Source organism: Corticium candelabrum, chromosome 19 (assembly GCF_963422355.1).
Source record: "Corticium candelabrum chromosome 19, ooCorCand1.1, whole genome shotgun sequence".
Lineage (NCBI taxonomy): Eukaryota > Metazoa > Porifera > Homoscleromorpha > Homosclerophorida > Plakinidae > Corticium > Corticium candelabrum.
The window spans coordinates 6,118,109-6,142,654 of NC_085103.1; the positions used below are offsets into that span (position 1 = coordinate 6,118,109).

Genomic DNA, 24,546 nt, shown 5'->3' on the forward strand with positions numbered 1-24,546 from the left:
TTTAGTGTGTATATAGTCTGCATTGTAGTTTTAACCAGTTTTCATGTAAGTACTAGATGTAATGGACACGTAGATTAGCTATTGCTTTAATGCTATAGTTCATTTATAAAAAAATATATGTATTCACAGACAGATGGACAGACAGACTTCAACGTTGAACTTGACATCCCTCTGGCACACCCATGGAGCTCAAAAGTAATTTCACATGCACCCACAACGGATGGATCAGCAGCTTCAAAAAGAGAAGAAAAGAAGATAGCAAAGTACAGCAAAGAAAGGCACATTAGTGGATGTTCTCCATGCTTGACTCCCTTGGTTTTCAAACATTTTGAACGTTGTGGAAATAGCGGAGAGAAGTTTCTTCACCAGATATCTCACTAAGATCACGTCATGAAGATGGAAAGCTTTTAAAACGTACTGGCGGCAAATACTGTCAATAACACTACAACGTTGCAATAGTAGTGTTTTAGCTAAAAAGATTGTCAAAATAGTTTGTAGTAATGACTCTGTAGATGATAGCTACAAACATCAGGTGGCTGTTCTTTACAGTTTTTCTTCTACTACCACTATGGTTGTTTATCTTGAACTTTTAGTGTTATATGTAGCCTTTCTGTATTAACGTTGATGTTTTCAATAAATGACAGACTAACAGACAGACAGACAAACAGACAGACAAACAGACAGACAGACACACTGACTGACTGACTGACTGACAGAAGCCGCACAAACAGCAACTAACCATTCTGTCTGAAAGCAATCCAGTGTCCTCAGCATATTCATTTTCACCAGAAAATTTCTCACAAAATCATCAACAACTTCAGCACGTTCACTCAAACTAGCAGTTGGAGCTCGAGCAGTCTTTCCCTAACAGACAGATATAACATCCTCGCTCTCACTCCACCTTGACATCAAACGTTATTTTCCTATTTTACAGTTTGTATGGCTGTTTTCTGTTTTTCAGCCTCTTCCACTGTCCTCACGACTGTTTCAAAGTCCTCTTCACCATTAAAATCTTCAATGTTCTCTTCCACTGGAACCTAGAAAACCAAGCGACACTTTAGAAGTAAAAACTTGCAGAAAATGAGAAAATGGGAGGCAAAACTGACTTCATCGTATTCACTGTTGTCATCCTCATCGTAGTCAAAAGTGACCTCTAAAAACGTTTGTTTTTGTAAGAACAATCTAGAGAAGCAACGTCTTATATCTGTAAAGCTCACGTTCCAAATAGTAAGCCTGATCGCTGTCCATCGATGTGGCGGTTGCCAGAGTAACGAACTGGGTTAACGCGCGTTAACAAAATTTATCATGGAGTTGTCCTGGCGATATCGACCTTTGAGAAGACGTTTTCTACCTGGAAATGTATTCTTTGAAAATGGAGATATTGAATGTGGTTACATGACAAAGCAAATAGCCACGGAGGAGGCAGGAATGGACGAACCAATCAGCGAGCTTGATTATGAATTCGAAGATCATGAACAAGAAGAATTGATTGTCTGTGGAGCTGGCGGATGTGACAGTGTTTTTGAAGATACATTATCTTATGAATCCCACTACAACTCATGCCACAGAAATGTTTGCAGTGTCTGCAATTGTTCGTTTCCTTCTTCTCGAACTCTTGATTGTCACTTGGAAGAGAAGCACGATGTTCTCTTTAGTCTGATGGCAACAAGCTCAATGCCATATCAATGTGTAGTGTCAGGATGCTCAGAAAGATTTGCATCTCCATCTGATCGAAGAGATCATTTGATTGCGGTTCATCAGTATCCACATGATTTTGTGTTTATTGACAAATTAGAAAAGAAAGAAAAACGAGAAGCAATGGAGACAGACGAAACTGGCAGAGAGAACACACCTGTGGTTAGAGTACCTCATGTTGTGTCTTTTGGACGTGGAGCTAAGATGTGGAGAAGTCACAGGCAAAGGAATAAAGGAAAGACGGGAGGCAGCGACTTTGAGAGGAAGCAAGAGGGAACAGCAAGCCCATTTTTTAAGACCTGATAGCTGTAGATTGTTACATCTACATGTCAGGATGTCATAGACTAAAGAACACCAAACACATTGACCGAACATTGACATTTGAGTTTATATTGCAGAGTGACATCTATCAAATAGATGAGAGGTTTGTATGAAAGAGTATTGATGTAATATTACAACATTATAAGGCAGTGGTTTATGGCATTTGTATCCTCCTCTCTGCATGTCTTTATCAAGTACATTGACAGCAAATAATAGACAGTCTATAAGCATGTATCAACTAACGTACGAGCACAACAAGTAATAGTTGTCAGCTGTTGTCTCTAACCGTAACGGCAAGAGGAAGTTAGGGTTAGAAATACGAAGGTTGCATGCTCAGTCTGACAAGACCACTGAATAAAACAGACATCCCTATTTAAAGTGTTTCCGTAGAAAACTTGCATGTTTGCATCATCATGTACTACACAGTTCAAATTCCAATACAAAAAATTAACGCAGCATCATAAAAAGGCAAGACCCTATTCCTCCCAGAACAGTAGTGCCAACATAGACCATACGTCCAGGCCCAGTTCCTAGCAGTGGAATAAAGGAAAGAGCAAAGAAAAGGAAAGATGACCAAGTGAGGCTGCTGGGAACAGGACGGTGACGTCCATCACCAAAAGCTTGAATTTGACCCGGTGAATAGAATTCGGACAACAGCCTGGAGAAAACAATAGTTAACTGTTGTTTCCACATCCAAACTTTAGTTGTGTGTGTGTGTGTGTGTGTGTGTGTGTGTGTGTGTGTGTGTGTGTGTGTGTGTGTGTGTGTGTGTGTGTGTGTGGTGTGTGTGTGTGTGGTGTGTGTGTGTGTGTGTGTGTGTGTGTGTGTGTGTGTGTGTGTGTGTGTGCGCGCATGCGTGTGTGTGTGTGTGATGTAAACAACTATAAGTCGTATATTCTGCTGACAATCATTCAAACACACATTCACTACACTATACAAACATTGCAAATACAATGCCATGCGATGTACATGCAACTGCACAGCACACTATCACATACACTTACTTGTCGTTTTCACGAAATCTTTCATGCACCCACTGGTCTTGTTCCAATGCATCCTGCCACACAGCACACTCAACTCAAGGTTATTCATAATAGCCAATAAATACAACAAATGTGTGCGCCTGTGCATGTCGATGCGTGTGGCAAATAAAAATCATTTACTTACGTTTGGTATTTCATCACAGCCAAATCTCTTCACGTGAATGTGAACAGTCTTACATCTTCCAGCCAGAAACTCTTTCAAACAAGAAAATGTTATCTTTGTTGTCTATCACTTGACTTGACTGTCTGCTTGTCTTTCTTACAATCTAGATGTCTGGTCATGTGTTTAGCCGTTTGTCTACTTGCTGTCTGTGTCTCTGTGTTGCAGTGTACCCTCTCATCGTGTTTCCTATCCATCTGTCTATCTGTCTGTTTGTCTGTCCATCTATCTGCCTGTCCATATATCTGTCTGTCTGTCTGTCTGTCTGTCCATCTGTTGTCCTTCTGTGTATCTTACCAGTCATACTGGGTGCAGCTTCCCTCTTCCATGTGCCTTTCTTTGATGAATACGCAATAGTCACGTCGTATACAGCGTTATAGTGACCAGCTAAACTTTTGAAACAAGCCTGAATACAAATATAAAATTCAACAGCAGAAGCTTACTGTATACACATGTATGAAATAGTATTACTAATTGTTGGTGTAGTTTAAGCAACGTATTGAGAAACACAAGCAGATAAACAAACAGACAAAATGTGATAAACAGAAGAAACAGACAGACAGAGAGAGAGACAGACAGACAGACAAGCAGACTCATAGGTGTTCTATAGAAAAGGGATCACATAATCCCTTTTAACCAATTAGTAGTTAAATGTATATTGTATTTAGTTGTTAGTTGTTTTCTCTTGCTTTTATTGTCATAGGACAAACGTAGTTAGCCATTTGCTATTGTATCCTAATTCAAATATGAAAAATATATGTATTGACAGACAGACAGACAGACAGATAGACAGACAGACAGACAGACAGACAAAGAAACAGATAGACAAACACACAAAAGTGCACAAGCAAGAAAACTTGTAGTGATCAAGAAAAGCAGCTAAATTCATTATTACTTAGACACAGTCACAATTAAAGCCGCCCTACCATAGCACCAGACCTTTCTCTACACCAGTGTTCAACACCAACTTTTCTATCTACATCTCATGTTCTCAAATAATCACAATTCTCACCTGCATAGCTTTCGTCTTTGGTGTCAACAACTGACACAAAACAGGAAGTCCTGCCAAACCCAGACATTACAGTGAGAACTAATACAAGCTCCGTCAGACTGATGCTCCTATATGCCAAGTCATACAACTACCAGCAGTGCTAACTGTTTTATGCAAGAAGTATGACACACCACATATTGTCCAATGCCTGTGGAGTGCAATTGTCAGAATGTATTTGTCTTATTCAAGACGTTGAGACACACGCCAATGTGGTCCTGCACCCAAAATACACAATTACCTTGATCTCTAGCATACTGCTGTCTCTTCTCTAGCAGTTGGGGTTTAGTGATGTCATAACGTGTTCCTTCAGGAAAGACCGTCATCCATACCTACTCATGCATATAATGGACCAACACAATCTTGAAATATGAAGTATTGAAGGAGTGAGTATTGCTTAATGATACTTACTGGAGTTTTATTGTTTCGAATCTTGTCTAATGACCTACAGATACAAGCAAAACCTAACTACAACATAACCCATACTGATACATTATTTCACACTTGGTTATGATATGATAGCATTAGAAGATAGATATATACAACTAAACTATTTTACTTGTTCTCATATAATACTTCATGTGTTTAGACAGGCAAATAGAAAAACCTGTGATCAGAACCACAAACACACAAACAAACAGACAGACAAACAGACAGACAAACAGACAGACAGACAGACAAACAGACAGACAAGCAGACAGACAACAGACAGACAAACATAAAGACAAACAGACAGACAAACAGACAGACAGACAGACAGACAAACAGTATTTAGTATTTAGATGATGTATAATAGTTCAAGGTTTGAAAATATATGTATTGACAGACAGACAAACAGACAGACAAACGAACAAACAAAGAAACAAACAACAAACAAACAGAGATAATGATTTACAAACAGGCACACAGACTGACAAAGACAAACAAACAAACAAACAAATCCAAATTAGCAATTGAAATTAGAGTAACTGGATACCTATAATGCTTGTTTTACAATATAATAATAACCTAATCATATTGACTTGATCTTTAGTTGCCCTGCGTTTGACATAGATGCAGCCATGTTGCTCAAAGTAAAACCCATAAAGAGGTATAAACTTCAGAGAATCCTTGAGAATGTAACGAATAATACCAATGCAGCCTTGACGAATAGCCAAACTGTCGACAATAAGCCAGTCAACTAGAACACAAAAACACAAACCAGTTGGTCAGCAAAATAAACAACAATTAAACCAAACATTTCACAAAATAACAAACAAACAAAACTGTGAGTGCACTCTTAGTACATGCACTGAACTGCTTCCTACAATGTCAGTCTCTCTGATAGCTGTACTGCATTTGTGTTGTGTGTTACTGTATTTAGTGTGTGTGTGTGTGTGTGTGTGTGTGTGTGTGTGTGTGTGTGTGTGTGTGTGTGTGTGTGTGTGTGTGTGTGTGTGTGTGTGTTAGTATGCACCCAGTGGGAATTGCATTACTGTGGTGATGCGATATATATATATATATATATATATATATATATATATATTATTTGCCTAAATGGCCTCAAAAGTTCAAGAGTTCCAAAGCTTGCAAAACTATTGGAGCTCTTACTCAAGTGTCCGGCTGGCTACACTACACATACCGTATTTCTTCGAATAGTGGCCGCAGCCTTTATTTTAAACAAGGTTGCAGAACTGCTGCCTCTAAACGAAGGTGGTTCGTATTCGAGGGCAGCCTCTATCTTTAAGTCCCTACTTCACACTGTGGCACGTTGGTACTTGCATGTCACATTTCCTTCTGTTGACATTGGACACTTTTAAAGGTGCCAACGCGGCAGGTTTAGCTGTATGTAAATGCCATGACTACATGTTGTCTACATTCTAGACGTACATGCGCTGGAGAACCACGTGGAAAGTACCCTGAACTACAATTTATAGTTGATAGAAGAGTGCACATCTGTCTGCCTCTCTGCCTGTGTGTCTGTCTGTCTTTGTCTGTCCGTCTTTGTCTGTGTCTGTCTTTGTCTGTCTGTCTGTCTGTCTGTGTGTCTGCCTTTGTCTGTCTCTGTCTGTGTGTCTGTCTTTGTCTGTGTGTCTGTCTTTGTCTGTCTCTGTCTGTGTGTCTGTCTTTGTCTGTCTCTGTCTGTGTGTCTGTCTTTGTCTGTCTCTGTCTGTGTGTCTGTCTTTGTCTGTCTCTGTCTGTGTGTCTGTCTTTGTCTGTGCGTCTGTCTTTGTCTGTGTGTCTGTCTTTGTCTGTGTGTCTGTCTGTCTGTGTGTCTGTCTCTGTCTGTGTGTCCGTCTTTGTTTGCGTGTCTGTCTGTCTGTATGTCTTTGTTAAGATGAGATTGATGAAGAAGCATCAAAAGCATGTGATATGGGCATAGCCAGTAACTCTGCAGACTACTTTGGCCTCAATTCAAGGGCGGCCTCTATTTTCAACAAGTTTCTTCAACTAAGGCTTCTAAATGCAAGGGCGACTTCAAGAGCGGCCACTATTCGAAAATACTATAGTAGCTGTTTTTCAAGAAACTAACAATTATGACACCGCCGTGGCTTAGTGGTTAGCGACAATGGCTACCACTCCATGGTTTGGGGGTTCAGACCCCAGTGACGACAGTAAATTGTGAAACTTGTCTGTCTTTCTTTCTCATGTTTCTCTAGCTTTATCCATGAGACTATGACTCGTTTCAGTCGTTGGGGAGTTTCTGTGGTCTGGCGAACGGTCCGTTGACGATGACATCCAGTGCTTTCCTTGTGGTCGTTGATATCCACTAGGCGTGCTGTATCGAGTACGCGGTCACCGTAATGCCTGCAATCTATATCGAATTGGCTAGTCATTGATAGCCGTATGGACTACACGGAAACATGTACCCCGCTGGGCTCACCTGCCGGGTTGGTGGGCGCCCAGATGGGGGTAAAGACCCCACTTGCCCATTATGGAGGGGCATAACGACACATGATATTAATTATGTTAATTAAACTGCTCACCAGTGCATTGATGATTTGCCATATAAATGACATTCTCTCCTTTCTCTGGCAACTCGTCGCCATAAAACACAAACTAGAGAGAAACCTTCTCACTATACCTCGTACAGATAAAATAACACCTTACAAGATAATATTTAATAGCAGGACATTTCCATGTTATTGTACAAACTGTTGCTTATAATTAATTAATTAATTAAATTATATTTATATATTTAGATCTCTTGCCTCTGAGCTTATCTATGCTGTCCGTGTGCATGTGCGTGCTTGTGTGAGCGTGCTTGTTCCTTACCTCAACTGAAGACATGTTCTCAAAGAAGAATATGACCATCGATTGGTAGAGCGTGTAGAGCATCTCATCGCCTCGCTCGTATGTTCGCGTTGGTAGAGGCAGAGAGATGACACGCCACGCCAACGACAATAGAAAATATTGAGGAGCACAAGCAAACATGAAAGTTGCAGATGGAAGCCAACTGAGAGAGGAAACAATGTGAGACAAAGTTGAAAACATCGTGTGTAAACAAAGAGCTCCCGGATAATGTGCGCCTTGCGCGCACACGTTAACTGGGATATCGAGGACACTAGGCTCACTTTATATGATATTGCATTCCTTGTGATCTCATCATCCAGTCATGGCTTTTGTCTGGGATATAGAAAAGCTTCTAGCGGTGGATTATGATGAGTTTTGTCTGATCGTGCTCAATTGTGATCTTAGAGAAATGAAAATTCAATTTGGAAGACTTTGGAGTAGAGGTTAATTGATATACAGTTTAGTGAGAACTACGAGTTTGTATTGTATGGCACTAGTGTGTGTGTGTGTGTGTGTGTGTGTGTGTGTGTGTGTGTGTGTGTGTGTGTGTGTGTGTGTGTGTGTGTGTGTGTGTGTGTGTGTGTGTGTGTGCGTGTGCGTGTGCGTGTGCGTGTGCGTGTGCGTGTGCGTGTGCGTGTGTGTGTGAGTGTGCGTGTGTGTGTGTGAGTGTGTGTATGTGTGTGTGTGTGTGTGTGTGTGTGTGTGTGTGTGTGTGAGAGATAATGTACTGTTAATTTATTTATTACGTTTCAATTGGGATTGCAGCAGTGTGTCGTGTGTGTGCTGATGGTGCTGCCAATCATGTCTACAACATACAAGAAAGAAACACTCTAACCAAGTTTATCACAAATGTTTTACTCGTAAACATACAATATTCACTACAACGTCATCTTCTCTAGGTATGTTCCTGATATCATTTGTGGCGACATGGACTCCATCTCCTCCGAAGTTCTCACATACTACAAATTGAAGGTAAAATTTATAGAATTTTTGTATAAGTATTAGGACGGCCTGGCTTATGTAAACAGTTGTACATATTTAGTGTATTTATTGTTCTCACATTTATTTCTTTGTCATGTGTAAGGGTTGCGAGATAGTGACTAATTCGTGTCAAGATACAACCGACTTTACAAAATGTGTTAGTGAGTTGCTATGGCGACATACAACCAACCAGCTACGAGTATTATTTTTGGCAATTAATATCATTCTCTAGCTGTATTTCTTACAATATGTTTTATGTAGTTTGACAAGATTGTTACTGTTTGTTCAACTGGTGGACGACTTGATCACATGATGGGAGTGATTCAAACTCTCTTTCTGTTTAGTTCCGATAGCTTGCCATCTATAACCGTTGTAGCACCCGAGTCAGTGACTTGTTTGCTACATCCAGTGAGAAAAATTGTTGGTCTTGTGTGTGTGTGTGTGTGTGTGTGTGTGTGTGTGTGTGTGTGCGTGTGGTGCGTGCATGTCGGTCAGTTTGTATGTATGCTCATTTGATTGATTGCTTGTTAGTCTGTTTTTTGTTTCTTTGCTGCTTGTTTTAGTTGCTTAGCATACGTCTTTGAATTACAATTAAGCTAATTGAGCTTATCGTTTGTTTATAGGGTAAACATCGTATTAATGTTGGTTCTGATATGTTGGGTACTTATTGCGGTCTTATCCCTGTTGGTCATCCGTGCAATTCTGTAACAACTTCGGGTCTCAAATGGAATCTTGGCAAGTGAATTTAGAGAACATTAATGAGTATGCATGTGTGATAATGGTTTCATGTAGATAACCAAGGAATGGCATTTGGACAGTTGATAAGCACGTCGAACTGTGTTACAGACGATGTGATTTGTGTAGAAACAGATCAACCGTTACTGTGGACAATGACAACTGAACAGTGAAGTAATGAAAATGATATATTTATGGAAATGATATAGACATGCTTCGGTGTGTAGGAATACTAATATTGTCTTATTTTGTCTCTTTGTGGGTACATATGTTTCATTGCAACACCTTATATTGATACATCTATGGAGTAGTATGCTTGTAGACTTCAACATACTATAAATGTCAATATATATTGATAGACAATCGAATGTCAGCTTTACACCAGACGTTTGATTTGCTGCATGCATATGGTCCAAGACAGTGTCATTGTTGCAGCAGACAACATAGTGATTAAACATGTTGTTTTGGTAATATCTATGGTTATCGTCTTGTCTCAGCATGTATCCTTCAGGGCTCAAAAATTCCTTGCTGGTGGATTTACATAGTGGGGTGCATCGTTATTAGGGTTACAAGGGGTTTGGAAGCAATCAGTTTGGACATTCAGAGAGTCAATTTTTGCCAGCTGCACATTGGCACAAACTTCTGTTGCAACTTATGTATATGACTTAAGGTGATTAATTAAATAAATTTGGTAATAAATTATCACTTTGATTGACTTGTCCACTTCTTAATTAATTCCCTGCACCATGTATGAAACTAGTGGTCCTACTCTCTCCTTTCTTTCCATTTCTTTCCATTTCACAGATAGACTACTGTCTATAGACATCGCTAGCCTCGTACCAAACCCTTTCCTCGTGCTGTGGGTCTCGTACGAGGCTAAGACATCGCTGCATGTCGATTAACTACAACCATCCGTTACCAATTTTCATACCAGCTAATATTCATGTTCACTATTGCCAATTGTATCGGTGAGTGTCAATAGTTGTCGATATGTTTGTACAACAGGTAAGAGAAAGACATCAGGTAGCCGGTCTTCTGTTGACAAGGCTCGTACATGGCCACATAGCAACATGTCCACCTCTGTCACACTAAAGCATCAACGTTATTCACATGCAACCAATTTCAGCATAAAAGAAAATTTAAGAAACAAATATATTTATATTAATTAGTAATTACACTATAACAATCATTACAACAGTTGCATCTAGAAAGGACCGGAACACCTGTTTGTTGATTGATGACTCACCTGTTGCCAAAGAAGTACTTCTGAGAGCCAAGTTTTGCTTGCAAACCACAACATACACGAGACACTTCATCACACACCTGAATGCAACAAAAACCAGTCACACACACACACACACACACACACACACACACACACACACACACATATGCATGCACACACACACGCACAGACAGACAGACAGACAGACAGACAGACAGACAGACAGACAGACAGACAGACAGACAGACAGACAGACAGACAGACAGACACACACACACACACACACACACACACACACACACTTAACCTCATGTTGACTCCTATCAATCCATCCTCTTGCCCTCAGCTGTTCTGCTGCTAATCGACCTTTCAACCACGGCACCACATAATTCAGGGGTAATGGATAGAATCTTCCACAAAGCTTCTTCATCATCTAACGACCAAACAGTAAGACATGATGCTCACACATACACACGCACGCACACACACACATGCACACACACACACACACGCTGCAACAAGAACTACCTGTTTGTTTGCATGATTTGTCCATGTCATGTACATCTTAACAAAACACAAACACACCAACTTCTAACCAACATCCTCCATCAGCAGCCAGATCACACAAACACTCAACCTCTGCTGTCTGTATTGTGTTGCGTATGAGCGACATGTAAGCCTCCACTTCCGACTGTTGACTCTCATCCAGATGAGCTTTATCACATAAACAGTGACCCTAAAACAAGACACTAATACTAATTATACTGTGAGCATTATCATCTAGCTGTCTGCCTCATGAAGTGTAGATACTTTAGGGTAAACGTATATCTACAGCTTAGCCGTTACCATCCTCTAGGCTAATAAATCATGTACACAAGTGAGTATAACCATCAAGAGCTCTACTCATGCAGTGCTCTGCCAAGGATTTTCGGAGTGGTGGTCGGCTATCCACTGAATTAAGGGTGTGTGGTTCATTTCTATCCAAGGGGAGTAGAGCAAACTCTTGGACAATCAAGCATTGTCACAAAACAGACAAGAAAGCTGTTTGCCAAACAGAATGTATTGCACTGTCAACGGTCCATGATCTACAAGAAACCTGCAACGTCTGTCACACAGTGGGAAAACTATGTTGCCCAGTTTCACGTTTGATGTCTGTCATCCATGCACTGGCTACAGGTTTCGAACAGCCAGTGGTCCTGTCTAGCAAAAAACCTGAAGAAGACTACAGGGTGCCTAGGATATTCCTTCTTCATTGCTGACATGCAGACTGCTGTGTTGGATCTCACACCACCTTAGTGCCCTGTGTGAAAGATAGTATTATAGCAGCGTGGGTCTGCCGTGTCACAGTGTGAACAATAGTGGTCACCCTTCACCTTCTAATGCTCATTAGCTTGGAGCAAGTAAAACAGTAGCTGAAATATAGTAGTGCATGGTCGCAACATGTGGAGTGATGGTCGGTGTTTGTCAAGTGATGGTCAGGCCTGACCACCTCCGACCACCGTGGGCATGCAGAATTAACTCTGCTCGTGTATGACACATACTTGTGACTTAAAGAAAGCTCGAATGCTTTGAAATCCCTCCAAGATTTCGTTCTCCACCTTCAGTATTGGCAACTCTCCAGACACGCTCATGTGCTCTGCGTTGTGTCTTTCATGTCTTTGTATGGCGTACGGCACGTCGAGTGCTTTCAGTAGCAACTCAACAGCCAGACAGTCAGCCTTTACAGACACTTCAATTGTATCTAAACGAAACATCGTTGAGCAAATTGATACACCAACACGTACTTTTGCATTCAAAGCCAATAAATTCATCAAACTACTCAATACGCAACCATTGACATACAAACACATACAAACACATAAAAACATATAACAATCAAACATACAGTGACAGATCCAGAGGATTCCAGCATTTCCTGTGGAAACACCCTTTGAGACTCGCGTAGTAAGTCTGCTTGGTGACTTTGTTACACATGCTTACAAACAAAATGGATGTATAACACAATGAAAACTGTACAGAAGTCAGAATGAATCCACGAGTTCTACAACAGATGACAAGTCTTCCAAATTAGTGTACACACGAGCCTCAGAGGGCATCTAAACAAGGACGTTGCGTGTGTGTAAGTGGGGGCTGATTTGCCTTCCAGTTATATTGGTAGTAGCATACTCTAGACACACCCCTCAAAAGTGAGGGGTTGAGCCCACTCTAGCCCCTATTACATGACCCCCTGATCCAGACTTGGTGTTTCTTGACATTTTCAGTTGACTCTCTGCTGTATGTATTTGACTCTAGATTGCTATCAATTAGTTAATATTAATAAGTTATTTAGCACAAAACCGGAACCTCCATTTGGATCCCCCACTGACTCATACATGCACCGGAATGACAAATTTTTGTTACAAAAAACACAAACAAACAAACAAGCAAATGGACAGACACAGAAACACACAATGGCAAACAAAAACAGAGACAAACAAGCCATAATTTAGCACTACGAAAAAGCAATCAAGAAAAGCAGCAGCAACCCGCTGTCGGCTTGTACAGTTCTGCAATCCGTTCCGCAAAACTCATTATCGAAAGCCCGGATAATCTATACTAAACATTGAAGGCCCGGATAAATCACATATTTACATCGAAGGCCCGGATAACACACAATCTCCCGTATAAATGACTGATTTGGAGGCGGTAGGTGTTCGTCTGCTGCAGCTCGAAGACGATCTAAGCGAGCAACTTGACCAGATGACGTTCGCTCCTCCGGTACAGCTAGTATACAATCCTCTGCGCTATGCGAGTGATCCTCACCGACAATACGTTCTCAATTACGGCAATACGACCAAAAATCTGTTATTCATTGGAATGAATCCGGGACCGTTTGGAATGGCTCAAAATGGAGTTCCATTTGGAGACGTACAGAGCGTTAAAAACTTTCTCTCTATTTCCGGTGACGTCACAAAACCGGAAGTTGAGCACCCTAAGCGTCCAGTGAACGGATTTGCGTGTGCGAGACGAGAAGTGAGCGGGTCAAGGCTGTGGGGATGGATAGAGAAACATTGCTGCACGGCCGACAAATTTTTCGAGCGTTGCTATATCCACAACTATTGTCCTTTGCTGTTTCTTGCCTCGTCGAGTCGAAATATCACACCACCACAGCTCAAATGCGACGATCGACGAGCACTGCTCGCATTATGCGACGTCAGCCTGCTGAAGGTGATCAGATTGCTAGACCCTAAGGCTGTCGTCGGTATTGGACACTTTGCTGCTGATCGTGTGGCTCGCGTTCTAAGAGAAAACATCGAGCTACGACACATTGGAACTGGTTGTATTCTGCATCCTAGTCCAGCATCTCCGCTGGCAAACAAAAATTGGGCAGAAACAGTTGAAAAACAGCTAAAGCACATGCAGTTGTGGAAGTTTATCAGTAGAGAGGAATATGAATGATGTGATAGCCATGTCTACACGTCACTTATTGTTCTGGTATCTTCCCTTGTCTGAGTAGGACGGCGTTTCTGTGAGCGTCGAGTCCCTCTACGGCGGCTAGAGTTGCGACTGCGTCTCCTATTGATTGGATACCCTCGGCAGTGAGCTGCTGGGCTGTGATGTGTTTCTGGAATGTTGTTGTTGATACTCCACTGTACATGCGGGCGTAGCCGTACGTAGGCAGTGTGTGGTTCGTTCCAGATGCGTAGTCACCACAGCTAGAGAGAAAGAAACAGGCTAGGATAACGGACAATGGCGTGTTTATTCTACATGCAAAGTTAATTACTGTTATTTGGTAACGTCAATAAATTACTAATGATTCCTATATGATGATGGCTATCTCTCTGTCTTAGGACAAAATATCAGTGAGTCTACTATACGTGTGAGTGTGTGTGTGTGTGTGTGTGTGTGTGTGTGTGTGTGTGTCCGTACGTACGACCAAGTTCCTGCATTCACCTGATGCTCGATCTGCTTAATGACAAAGACATTCATGTATTTCAAACCTGGAGTAGCTTGTTGTCATGCACCAATGCGAATTACTTCTTTGATTTTAATCGGTTTGAGGCTGCCTAACACATGCTGTCACTGTGACATCAATTGAGCCTGTCTACTTACATGCAGCAGCATGACTACACTGCACCCACGAACGACATTGCTGCATTACAAATGGCCACATTGATCAGCAAAATTTGCTCTCTCAGTGACTCTCAGCTGCTGCATAACAATTATTCACTACTAAACTTGGCATGCATCTCTAGGGTACGTGTGAGAGATATACTGTGCACAACTCAACAAACTCCTATATTGTCAAGTAACCTCCAAGTCCCAAACAGCAAGGAACATGACACATGCAATATGATCACCCCCACCCACCCCCACAACCACACACACACACACACACACACACACACACACACACACACACACACACACACACACACACACACACACACACACAGTGAATATTACACAAACAAAGAATCATTGATTTTCTGTCCATACAAAGCATGCTTTACAAGTAGATCACAAGAAATAACTCTAACCTTTCTGGTGAATACTGACCAATAAAGACAGACCCTGCATGATTCACTTCGTCGAGCCAAGAAGCTATAAACAATATATATATATATATACATATATATAATAAAAATGAACAATATTATGTGAATACCAGCATCTGTGGTGTTGATGATGAGATGCTCTGGTGCATACATATTAGAGAACAAAAGGGCGTCTTTCCTACTGTTGACCTTTACAATGAAGCTCTTTCCTATTGATGTGCTGTAGCAACAGATAGATCAGTTAACACTGTATCTGTCTCCCTGCTTGGCTATACTCGTTTGTTTCCCACTATCTGCATAGAAGTGTGTGTGTGTGTGTGTGTGTGTGTGTGTGTGTGTGTGTGTGTGTGTGTGTGTGTGTGTGTGTGTGTGTGTGTGTGTTCTATAAGTAAAGGCATCCTCTGCAAGCACCATGTTGTGCCCTTTACGTTGCTCTTCTATTATCTGTTCTGCTACACAAACCTTGCAACATTTCGACGAGGTAAAGCATTAAGCTGTTGATATATTTGATCAACTATCATTGCCAGTTGCTTGTCAGACAGACTAAGAGCTACCAACACAACCTACACACAATGATATCAACACACAGAAGATTGCCACGTGGACTGACTGACCTGACTGTCTGGTCCGTGTTCAGCTTGAGATAAGAGATCAGCAGCAACAAACACAGGATTAGCACTACCATCAGCAATCACCTACATCACAAGTAAACCGACAAAACAAAAATCAAAATACATAAATAGATTGCAATGTGCTGCCGTCTGTCTGCTAATTAGAAAGGTAAGTACAAATGCTGACGATCCATATGCACTTGCAAAGGACAGACGAAGTTACAAACAATCACATTGTCTGCCATTTCCCTATATCAGGCTATTCACTATAGACATTTAGCTGCATGTAGTAGCAACCTTATTATATGTGACACATTACACACACACACACACACACACACACACACACACACACACACACACACACACACACACACACACACACACACACACACACACACACACACACACACACACACACACACACACACACACACACACACACACACACACACACATCTTACCATGACTTCTGATGGTCCAGCTGGCATGTCGATACTAACAGGATGCATCATGTCATTTTGCACAAGAAGTTTGGCTGCAGTCACAAACTGATTTCCAGGACCACAAATCTTATCAACTTTTGGAACACTTGATGAAACCAAAATTTCATAATGCAAGCCACATCAACAAACCATTAATATCAAGTCAATCTCACGAGTCCGTTCCATATGCAAGTGCTGCTATTGCTTGCGCTCCTCCAGCCAGTAATATTAATGAGATTCCAATTTTCTGAGCAATATAAAGAATTTCTTTAGATATGGAGCCATCAGACATAGGAGGGGTAGCCAACACAATTTCTTTGCATCCTGTACATAAGTTTTATGATAAAATGCTAAATCAGTGTTTAAATTGTTTAACTTAATTAACAAGCTGACCAGCAACTTTTGCAGGAACTCCTAACATGACTGCAGTCGATGGAAGAATGGCCGTTCCTCCTGGAATATAGAGACCAACCTGCCACATAAACGTAAGGAAATAATGACGGTAGACCTGTCAAACACTGCACTGCAAGAACGTAAACACTCACCTTTTCAATTGGTCTGACATGACGAGAGCAAATCACTCCCGGGGCTGTCTCAACTTCCAGTGGAGTGTTCTACACTCAAAGTCATACACATACAGTGTGTGTGTGTGTGTGTGTGTGTGTGTGTGTGTGTGTGTGTGTGTGTGTGTGTGTGTGTGTGTGTGTGTGTGTGTGTGTGTGTGTGTGTGTGTGTGTGTGTGTGTAGACACAATCAGCAAGAAACGACTGAAGCAACGATACCTGCAACTGAGCATAATGAAATTTGTACACGTTGTCCCATGCCAAGTCGATCGCACTTCTCACCTCATCCGACAACTCAACAACCATTTCACTCTGTACATGCATGCACACATTGTATTGAGGCTGCATACATTAATTCCTTCAACTCATGCACATAGATACGTTTGACATGAGTATATGCAGACTCCTATACAACTTGATGTGCGTAAGTCATAACGTCTTACTACTTGTTGTGATGTGAGAACTGGTGATGTGAGTGTGACTTTGTCGAACTTCTCTGTTAATTCCAGGAGAGCCTTGTCGCCTCGTCTCTTCACGTTTTCAAGGATTGGATTCACTAAGTCAAATACAGCTTCAGGAGATGATTGTGCCGGTCGACAACAAAGACGTAGACGATCTCTTTCAGTGAGAGATTCAATAGCGTAACATCGCAACGAAATCTCATCACATTCCTACATAATACCAAAACTTGTTTAGAGAACATTTGTAATACAATGAAATACACAACTATGCAGCAAAAATGAGCAGTCAAAATAACTAGGACTACCAATCTTTACATGCAAAACTTTCATAGTCAAGTGTAGGCGTTTCAATTGTGAAGCCAAACGACCTTCAAATAACAACCCTCTAATCTGTGAATCTACGTTTACCGTATTTCCTCATATAAACAATGTCTTTGAATAAACGCCTCCCTTGCTTAATGACACAACTAAGACTACAGATAAAACATAAATGCCACCCTTGAATAAATGCTGCATTGCTCGAAGTTTGAAGGGAATATCGTATGACGTCTTTAGGGGCATATGCAGGGCAAACGTTTCTTTGGACTACCAGGATACTGGTTTACTACATGACGTCTCAAAGAGTGAAATGAGTAGAGTACAAGTACCATAAGAGTTGTTCTCTTGAAAAAGGTGTCAAACCTACAACGTGTACACATGCACACTCCTATAGCAAGGACAGAGACTCAGTGCCTTCAACAAATAAATGCCGCACTCCAATAAACGTCTTCCTCAAACTAACGCCGCCCTTGTTTATACGCTACAATTAAACCCTAGCTAAAAATATACGTCACAGCGTTTAATTGAAGAAATACGGTAGTCTGAAATTGTCAGCCAGTATCTCAACTTCTCTACCAAATGTACATCCAACCTCAACAGAAATCGAGAATGTTTTTTCAGTAGAAATGTTGTTTTTCTGGATGTCACCCTTCTCTACAGTCCTAGCGATCAGCGGCTATGAGTAGCACATACTGCAGTTATCATAACATTTGTCGTCCAGTCCATGAAACAGCAATGTTACCGTTTTTGCATCACCTTTCCGTCGTTTCACTTTCAAGGCTCGATGATCTAACTGTACAAACACAATAGTTAACAACTTACAAGTAGAAAACTGATGCCTAGTGCACACGAATGATCTGTCTGTCTGTCTGTCTGCCTGTCTCTGTCTGTCTGTTTGTCTGTCTGTCCTTCCACCCATCCAACTGTCCCCCTCCCTATCCATCCATCCATCCATATGCCTGTTTGCCTGCCTGTCTATCTGTCTGTCTGTCCTTCCACCCATCCATGTGTCCCCCTCCCTATCCATCCATCCATCCATCCATCCATCCATATGCCTGCCTGCCTGTCTATGTATCTGTCTGTCTGTCTGTTTGTCTGTCCTTCCACCCATCCATCTGTCCCCATCCCTATCCATCCATCCATCCATACGCCTGTCTGTCTGTCTGTCTGTCTGTCTATGTATCTGTCTGTCTGTCTGTCTGTTTGCCCATTTGTTTGTCTGTCTACAACTTCATCCATCCTCGTACCTGTTCATTTACTTGACAACTCACCCACCTACCAGCACCTTGTCATACCTAATTGTTTTAGGCAACACATCCGTCTACCCATTCATATTCTAACAAAATGCTCACTATTTTTTCAACATCGCTGAGTTTAACTCCTGCCTTAGCACACTTTACTAATGTAAAGTAGATAACATCAGCTGCCTCCCATGCAACGTCCTCAGTTTTCTCTGCCTCTGTCAATTCACCAGCCTCTTCCAGTAATTTAGAACACAACAAGCTAAGTAAACACAAATCATCAACATACAAACAAACGGGCAATAACATTTACACACGTGTGACACACACACACACACACACACACACACACACACACACACACACACACACACAGACAGACAGACAGACAGACAGACAGACAGACAGACAGACAGACAGACAGACAGACACAGACACACAGACACAAACACAGACACAAACACACACACACACACACACACACACACACACACACACACACGTGCACACATGCACACACGCACACATGCACACACGCACACACACACACCCCACCCACCCACCCACCCACCCACCCACCTACACACACACACACACACACACACACACACACACAGAGTCAAACCTGTCATCGTTAAACAATTTCTGTGTGTAAGATCCTTCAGGTGCTTTCCTTTTTCTTGACTCCTGCAGTTCACACAACAACTTTATATAAACTAACAAAGTTTACTGATATCAACGAGTTAACTTATAAATTACATCAATAATACATAACACTATCAACTGCCTGTTTACAATACCAAAGTTCTCATGAGTGCAGGGATCCCAGCATCAGACCCAAAACAGCTTCTCTGAGAAAGATGACAGAATCCATGTCCGTGTTGATGTACAACAAACCTGAGACCAGACATGTGTATACACACAATCACAAATTATCAACGACACAAAAACATAACGAGTGTGTGTGTAATTACGTGTACACCAGCAAAAACACATCTACGTGAGCAACCAACAAGACTGACATGCAAGTAACTAATATACAAATATGAAAACAACGCTGACAAAAAATCAGACATACAAACAGAAAGACAGACAACATACAGAAAGACATACAGACATACAAACAGACAAACCACCAGACAGACATACAAACAGAAAGACAGACAACATACAGAAGACATACAGACATACAAACAGACACACAAACAGACAGAAAAACAAAGAGATTGATGCTATGGGAAATGCATCCAATTGCATCCCTCTGGATTTTTAGCATTACGGCCGCTGGGGATGGAAAGCCCACCAATTTCTACATCATCTGTCCCTATTATCTGTAGATGAAGATGGACACCCAAACAGTGGCGAGTTCAAGACATACTGGAGACGCTGCCTGTCCGTTAGCCTCCAGAGATGCAATGCACAAGTGCTCTCAAGAAAACTATGTAGACTTTCTTTTAGCAAGAACAGTTGTACTGCTTATAGCGTACAGTTAATTAATCGTCCTATGTAGTAAGCGGCCGTAAGGGTCGCCGGACATTGTTGTAGCATGTTTTCCTCTTCCTTGCTGGAACCATTTAGAATGTAATAGTATTGAAATGTTAAATATATGTATTGACAGACAGACAGACAGACAAACACACAGAAAGACAGAGAGACAGACAGACAGAGAAACATACAAACAGACAGACATACAAACAGACATACATACATACATAGAAACAGACAGACATACAAACAAAAAGACAGACATACAAACAGACAGACAGAGATCCATATATACAGACAAACAAACAAACAAACAAACACAATAAAACTTTATAACACACAAACCACACTGACTTGTAAGCAGACAAATTGTACTCAATTAGCACTTTAAGTCACCTCAAACAATCTGCATCGCAATCAATCTGTATACGACGCAATTCCTACAACAACAACACAATTGCCAAAAAGACCAATCTACAACACATCAGTGAAAAACCTGAGTGTCACCAGTAGTCTCTCCTTTGTACCACAAACCTATAAACAACACTCAATCAACACCATGTGCACACAGTAGCATCATACAAAACAACCAACAATTTGTCTTGAGACTTCACTGTGTCATCTCACCTCGTTTCCTTGACTGGTAAACTCCTCGTTTTGTTCTCACAGCCTCACGTATGCTACACACACATACACACACACACACCGCACACACACACACACACACACACACACACACACACACACACACACACACACACACACACACACACACACAATCAGTAGTAATCATGTCTGCCACATAGCTCATAATAGTGTGCTTACCTTTCTCGGCTAGAATACACAAGTCCAAGAGCGATCCCATGTTCATCAGTCTACACACAAACACACATTTTCATGAGTACTCAAGAAAGCATATGCTTTGTATTACCACAATAGTTGGAAAGTATCCATCTGGTCTGTCACTTGTTAGTGGAGCTGCGATCGCATCACAGAGATCAATACGGTTGGATAATAATGCAGAGTCTACCTGAGTGATAAACATTTATACATAATTCACAATGTCAATCCGCTGCAAATGTCTGCATCTATGTGCATGTCCTGTGTGAGTGTTACCTGAATGTCAACACCGATAGCATGAAGAACAGCCACATCTTGGCACAGAGAAAGTGGACAATGAATAGTTAAGCCACAACCTACTAGCAAGTAAAAACTATGGCATTAGTGATCAACAGTTACTGTAGATGGATGTACACACACACACACACACACACACACACACACACACACACACACACACACACACACACACACACACAGACACACACACACACACACACACACACACACACACAGACACAAACACACAGACAGACACACACACACACACACACACACACACACACACACACACACACACAGACAGACAGACAGACAGACAGACAGACACACACAGACAGACAGACACACACACACACACAGACAGACACACACACACAGACAGACACACACACAGACACACACACAGACAGACACACACACAGACACACACACACACACACACACACACACACACACACACACACAAACACCACACACGCACGTGCGTGCACACACACACACACACACACACACACACACACACTTTGTTTGAGAGCTGGTACAATAACATTCTGTAGCTCGGCAACGGGAGGTCTAAAACAGAACACCACCAATTACGCACTCCAAGCAAATCAAACCACAACACCAACAACCACACTTGATCGAGTCGTCCCACGGAAACTTGAGAACAACACAAGCTACAGAATCAGTAAGCTAAACAGCAGAATAACTACCAAAAAGTGTACACAAAAATAGCAACGTGATCTACTTGTGTGAGAGAAGTAGACAAGTCGGTAGCCCAATTCTGTTGACATTCAACAAGTTGAATTACATTACATTACGATATCACTAATTAACCACGAGAGTGGTAGTGCTCACTGTTGCTTGCAGCATGTCATGCGTCACATGAAACTGTATGATGACTCGATTAGGAGGAATGTGAGACAAAAGTTCAACTGCATTCTGGTCGTCAATGATCTGCATACAATGCACTATGAAAAATGTTAATAATGTTTAACACTCAGAGTGAAATATCAGGCAAAATTGTTTGGTCACAAATTGTGCTCAAGCAAGAGATTGCATGACTTGTCTGACATTTTAAATTTTGGGCATTCATTCTTATTTGATTTCATAATCCTTGTAATTACTGACATCAACATTTAGTTCAATTTCTTTATTTGTTGGACCATATTCCAGAGTGGAATATAACAGTCGGTCATCGGTCATTGACCGACCAACTAGTGTTCATGACCGACCACAATTTTGCTTTGATCGGACATACCTACATGATTGCATAGTCAAGGCGTAATAGTTATTGCATGGATGGTACGTGTGTGCTGGTAGGGAATCAATGAGCGACCCAAAACTCCAGACAACTGAAAGAAGCAGGCAAGATCTGATGACCTCTAGATGGGTGAGTGCAAAATGACGTTTAGAGCAATATTACATTTATTGCTCCAAGCACCATTTATTGCACTGTCTGCAGTCGAATAGAACAAACAGTGGGAGGGCCATGTGCCCGTAACTACGTTGTTTGTCGAACAACAACATGCTCTTGATAATTAGCTTGCTCATCTCTTGATCAGTTCATGTCATTAATTTACAGGCCTTGCTTTAACTAAAATTTAGTTACAATGAATTGTATTGTAACTACCATAACAACCATGCAACAAAACAACAGCAAACAAGCCAAATTTAATCTTTTGTTTTGATAGCAAATAAATACAGAAATCAAACAAGAATGAATGCCCCAAATTTAAAATGTCGGGTCAAACTCTTTTGCTAGTGCACAATGTCCGACCATAAATTTTGCCTTATATTCCACTCTATATTCACTACTGTACGTATATATTTGCTATTACTATATAAACATAAAATTTCGCTTGTTTGCTTTTGTTCTGTTGCTCCGTTATTGATTGTGATGACGATGATGGGTGGTTGTCACGGTGATTACAATTCATTGTAGCTAAAATTTTATTAAATTTAAGTTACAGCAGCAAGGTGTGTAAATTAAAAAATGACATGAACTGATCAAGAGGTGAGCAAACAATCAAGAGCACGTTGCTGTTCAACAAACAACTTAGTTACCGGCAAGTGGCCGTCCCGCCGTTTATCCCACTGTGCACACTTTGAGCAACCTGACTGACGAACAACCGATTTCATGTATTGAACAAAAAACTCCTTCGACTGCAGTTTGTGCAATAAACTGCAGCTGGTACAACAAATGGTGCTTAGAGCACTAAACATAATGTTACTCTAAAATGTCATTTTACACTCATACATCTGGAGATCATCAACTCTACAGTAGATCTTGCCTGCTGCTTCCATCAGTTGTCTAGACTTTTGTGTCGCTCACTGATTCCCTACTATCAATGCAATAATGTTACGCCTTGACAAGTCATGTACGTAGATACGTATATGTCCAATCAAAGCAAAATTGTGGTTGCATGGTCATGAACAGCAGTTGGTCAGTCAATGACTGATGACCGACTGTTACATTCCATTCTAAAGTATTATAATTGTAGACTAACCAGCTGTGACACTCCAGCATCAAGAAAAGCAACAGCGTCAGTCTTGTTCAAATGACCCACATAAACTCTATAATAATTGATATCAATCATAAACCTCATGTTAGTAAAGAAATCAGAGCGTTTACATTTTAACTGCATGTACATACTCACAAATACAAATAACTGCAACAAATTGTCCAATTATAACATCTCTGTGTGCTTTACTAAAAATTATAATCTAAAATATAATTAATTTTAAATTTTATTTTAAATTTTAAAAACTTTTAAAATAATTTAAATAAATAAATAAATAAATAGAAATAATAAATAAATAGAAATAAATTTTTTAAATAAATAAGTTTAATAAATAAAAAACTAATAAAAATATTTTAATTAAAAAAATAAATAAATATATAAACAAAAAATAATTTTTAATTAAAATAATTACTCAATTATTTAATTATAAAATTTGTAATCAAAGTAACCTGAATTTTCTTTTCTCTAACAGTGTCAGGACGACATCCCTGTTTCGGCCACACTCCAGGTCATACAGCACAACGTCATCGCACAAACTAAATTTGTCTACAATGTCGTCAGCCGCGCCCACACAATCTAAAATGTAATTTCCATTCAAAATTGTGTCAACAACAACAAACTAGACACACGCAACCTCCCGTTGAAGGCACACAACACAAGCCATTGCGAAGGGGGACAGCAGGAATGATCATTGCAAATTTTGACGCATGCGTAGT

General features: G+C 40.8%; 7 protein-coding genes across 11 annotated transcripts in view; 3 read left to right on the forward strand and 4 right to left on the reverse strand.

Moving 5' to 3' along the window:
- Positions 1-1,273, reverse strand: part of LOC134195285 (sperm-associated antigen 16 protein-like) — a 6,461-nt gene extending 5,188 nt beyond the window's left edge. Inside the window, exons 1-4 of the mRNA XM_062664297.1 lie at positions 1,218-1,273; positions 1,107-1,153; positions 933-1,037; positions 740-864 (exon numbers count right to left, since the gene is read on the reverse strand). Coding sequence (XP_062520281.1) covers positions 740-864; positions 933-1,037; positions 1,107-1,153; positions 1,218-1,248 — 308 coding nt within the window. The 5' untranslated portion in view covers positions 1,249-1,273. The remainder of the gene's footprint in view (positions 1-739; positions 865-932; positions 1,038-1,106; positions 1,154-1,217) is intronic.
- Positions 1,274-1,305: 32 nt separating this feature from the next.
- LOC134194696 (zinc finger protein 511-like) lies at positions 1,306-2,159 on the forward strand. Its single transcript, XM_062663638.1, has one exon. It carries the CDS (start codon positions 1,306-1,308, stop codon positions 1,996-1,998), a length of 693 nt encoding a protein of 230 aa, XP_062519622.1. The 3' UTR covers positions 1,999-2,159.
- A 229-nt stretch (positions 2,160-2,388) lies between these two features.
- Positions 2,389-7,750, reverse strand: LOC134194717 (1-acyl-sn-glycerol-3-phosphate acyltransferase epsilon-like). Its single transcript, XM_062663663.1, has 10 exons — positions 7,523-7,750; positions 7,234-7,306; positions 5,276-5,447; positions 4,679-4,712; positions 4,509-4,599; positions 4,232-4,281; positions 3,517-3,625; positions 3,184-3,254; positions 3,021-3,073; positions 2,389-2,674 (listed from the first exon to the last, which is right to left on the reverse strand). The coding sequence occupies exons 1-10, from the start codon at positions 7,739-7,741 to the stop codon at positions 2,464-2,466; spliced, it is 1,083 nt and encodes a 360-aa protein (XP_062519647.1). The 5' UTR covers positions 7,742-7,750; the 3' UTR covers positions 2,389-2,463.
- Positions 7,751-7,802: 52 nt separating this feature from the next.
- LOC134195268 (thiamin pyrophosphokinase 1-like) lies at positions 7,803-9,521 on the forward strand. Its single transcript, XM_062664278.1, has 7 exons — positions 7,803-7,983; positions 8,306-8,378; positions 8,440-8,512; positions 8,625-8,720; positions 8,783-8,929; positions 9,145-9,256; positions 9,314-9,521. Exons 1-7 carry the CDS (start codon positions 7,863-7,865, stop codon positions 9,427-9,429), a joined length of 738 nt encoding a protein of 245 aa, XP_062520262.1. The 5' UTR covers positions 7,803-7,862; the 3' UTR covers positions 9,430-9,521.
- Positions 8,313-13,089, reverse strand: LOC134195266 (metaxin-2-like). Of its 3 annotated transcripts, XM_062664275.1 has the most exons (7): positions 13,007-13,089; positions 12,023-12,222; positions 11,119-11,217; positions 11,010-11,045; positions 10,789-10,914; positions 10,503-10,579; positions 9,618-10,344 (listed from the first exon to the last, which is right to left on the reverse strand). In XM_062664275.1, exons 1-7 carry the CDS (start codon positions 13,050-13,052, stop codon positions 10,191-10,193), a joined length of 738 nt encoding a protein of 245 aa, XP_062520259.1. In that variant the 5' UTR covers positions 13,053-13,089; the 3' UTR covers positions 9,618-10,190. The 3 variants fall into 3 exon arrangements, with proteins under 3 accessions (XP_062520260.1, XP_062520259.1, XP_062520258.1); XM_062664276.1 differs by lacking the exons at positions 9,618-10,344; positions 13,007-13,089 and adding an exon at positions 8,313-8,499 and having other exon boundaries at positions 12,023-12,980; XM_062664274.1 differs by lacking the exon at positions 13,007-13,089 and having other exon boundaries at positions 12,023-12,966.
- Positions 13,090-13,143: 54 nt separating this feature from the next.
- LOC134195267 (single-strand selective monofunctional uracil DNA glycosylase-like) lies at positions 13,144-13,923 on the forward strand. The gene has a single exon (XM_062664277.1). It carries the CDS (start codon positions 13,149-13,151, stop codon positions 13,917-13,919), a length of 771 nt encoding a protein of 256 aa, XP_062520261.1. The 5' UTR covers positions 13,144-13,148; the 3' UTR covers positions 13,920-13,923.
- LOC134195265 (uncharacterized) lies at positions 13,906-24,529 on the reverse strand. Of its 3 annotated transcripts, none has more exons than XM_062664272.1 (29): positions 24,465-24,529; positions 24,280-24,406; positions 23,816-23,882; positions 22,164-22,262; positions 22,054-22,089; positions 21,943-21,998; positions 21,829-21,878; positions 21,300-21,379; positions 21,115-21,213; positions 21,009-21,058; positions 20,811-20,863; positions 20,680-20,717; positions 20,580-20,623; positions 19,499-19,595; positions 19,324-19,385; positions 18,810-18,960; positions 18,200-18,250; positions 18,050-18,133; positions 17,122-17,349; positions 16,898-16,990; positions 16,661-16,729; positions 16,509-16,587; positions 16,289-16,439; positions 16,095-16,221; positions 15,634-15,714; positions 15,482-15,582; positions 15,130-15,239; positions 15,002-15,065; positions 13,906-14,176 (listed from the first exon to the last, which is right to left on the reverse strand). In XM_062664272.1, exons 1-29 carry the CDS (start codon positions 24,520-24,522, stop codon positions 13,945-13,947), a joined length of 2,637 nt encoding a protein of 878 aa, XP_062520256.1. In that variant the 5' UTR covers positions 24,523-24,529; the 3' UTR covers positions 13,906-13,944. The 3 variants fall into 3 exon arrangements, with proteins under 3 accessions (XP_062520256.1, XP_062520255.1, XP_062520257.1); XM_062664271.1 differs by having other exon boundaries at positions 21,300-21,382; XM_062664273.1 differs by lacking the exon at positions 24,465-24,529 and having other exon boundaries at positions 21,300-21,382; positions 22,164-22,276; positions 24,280-24,339.
- Positions 24,530-24,546: the final 17 nt, after the last annotated feature.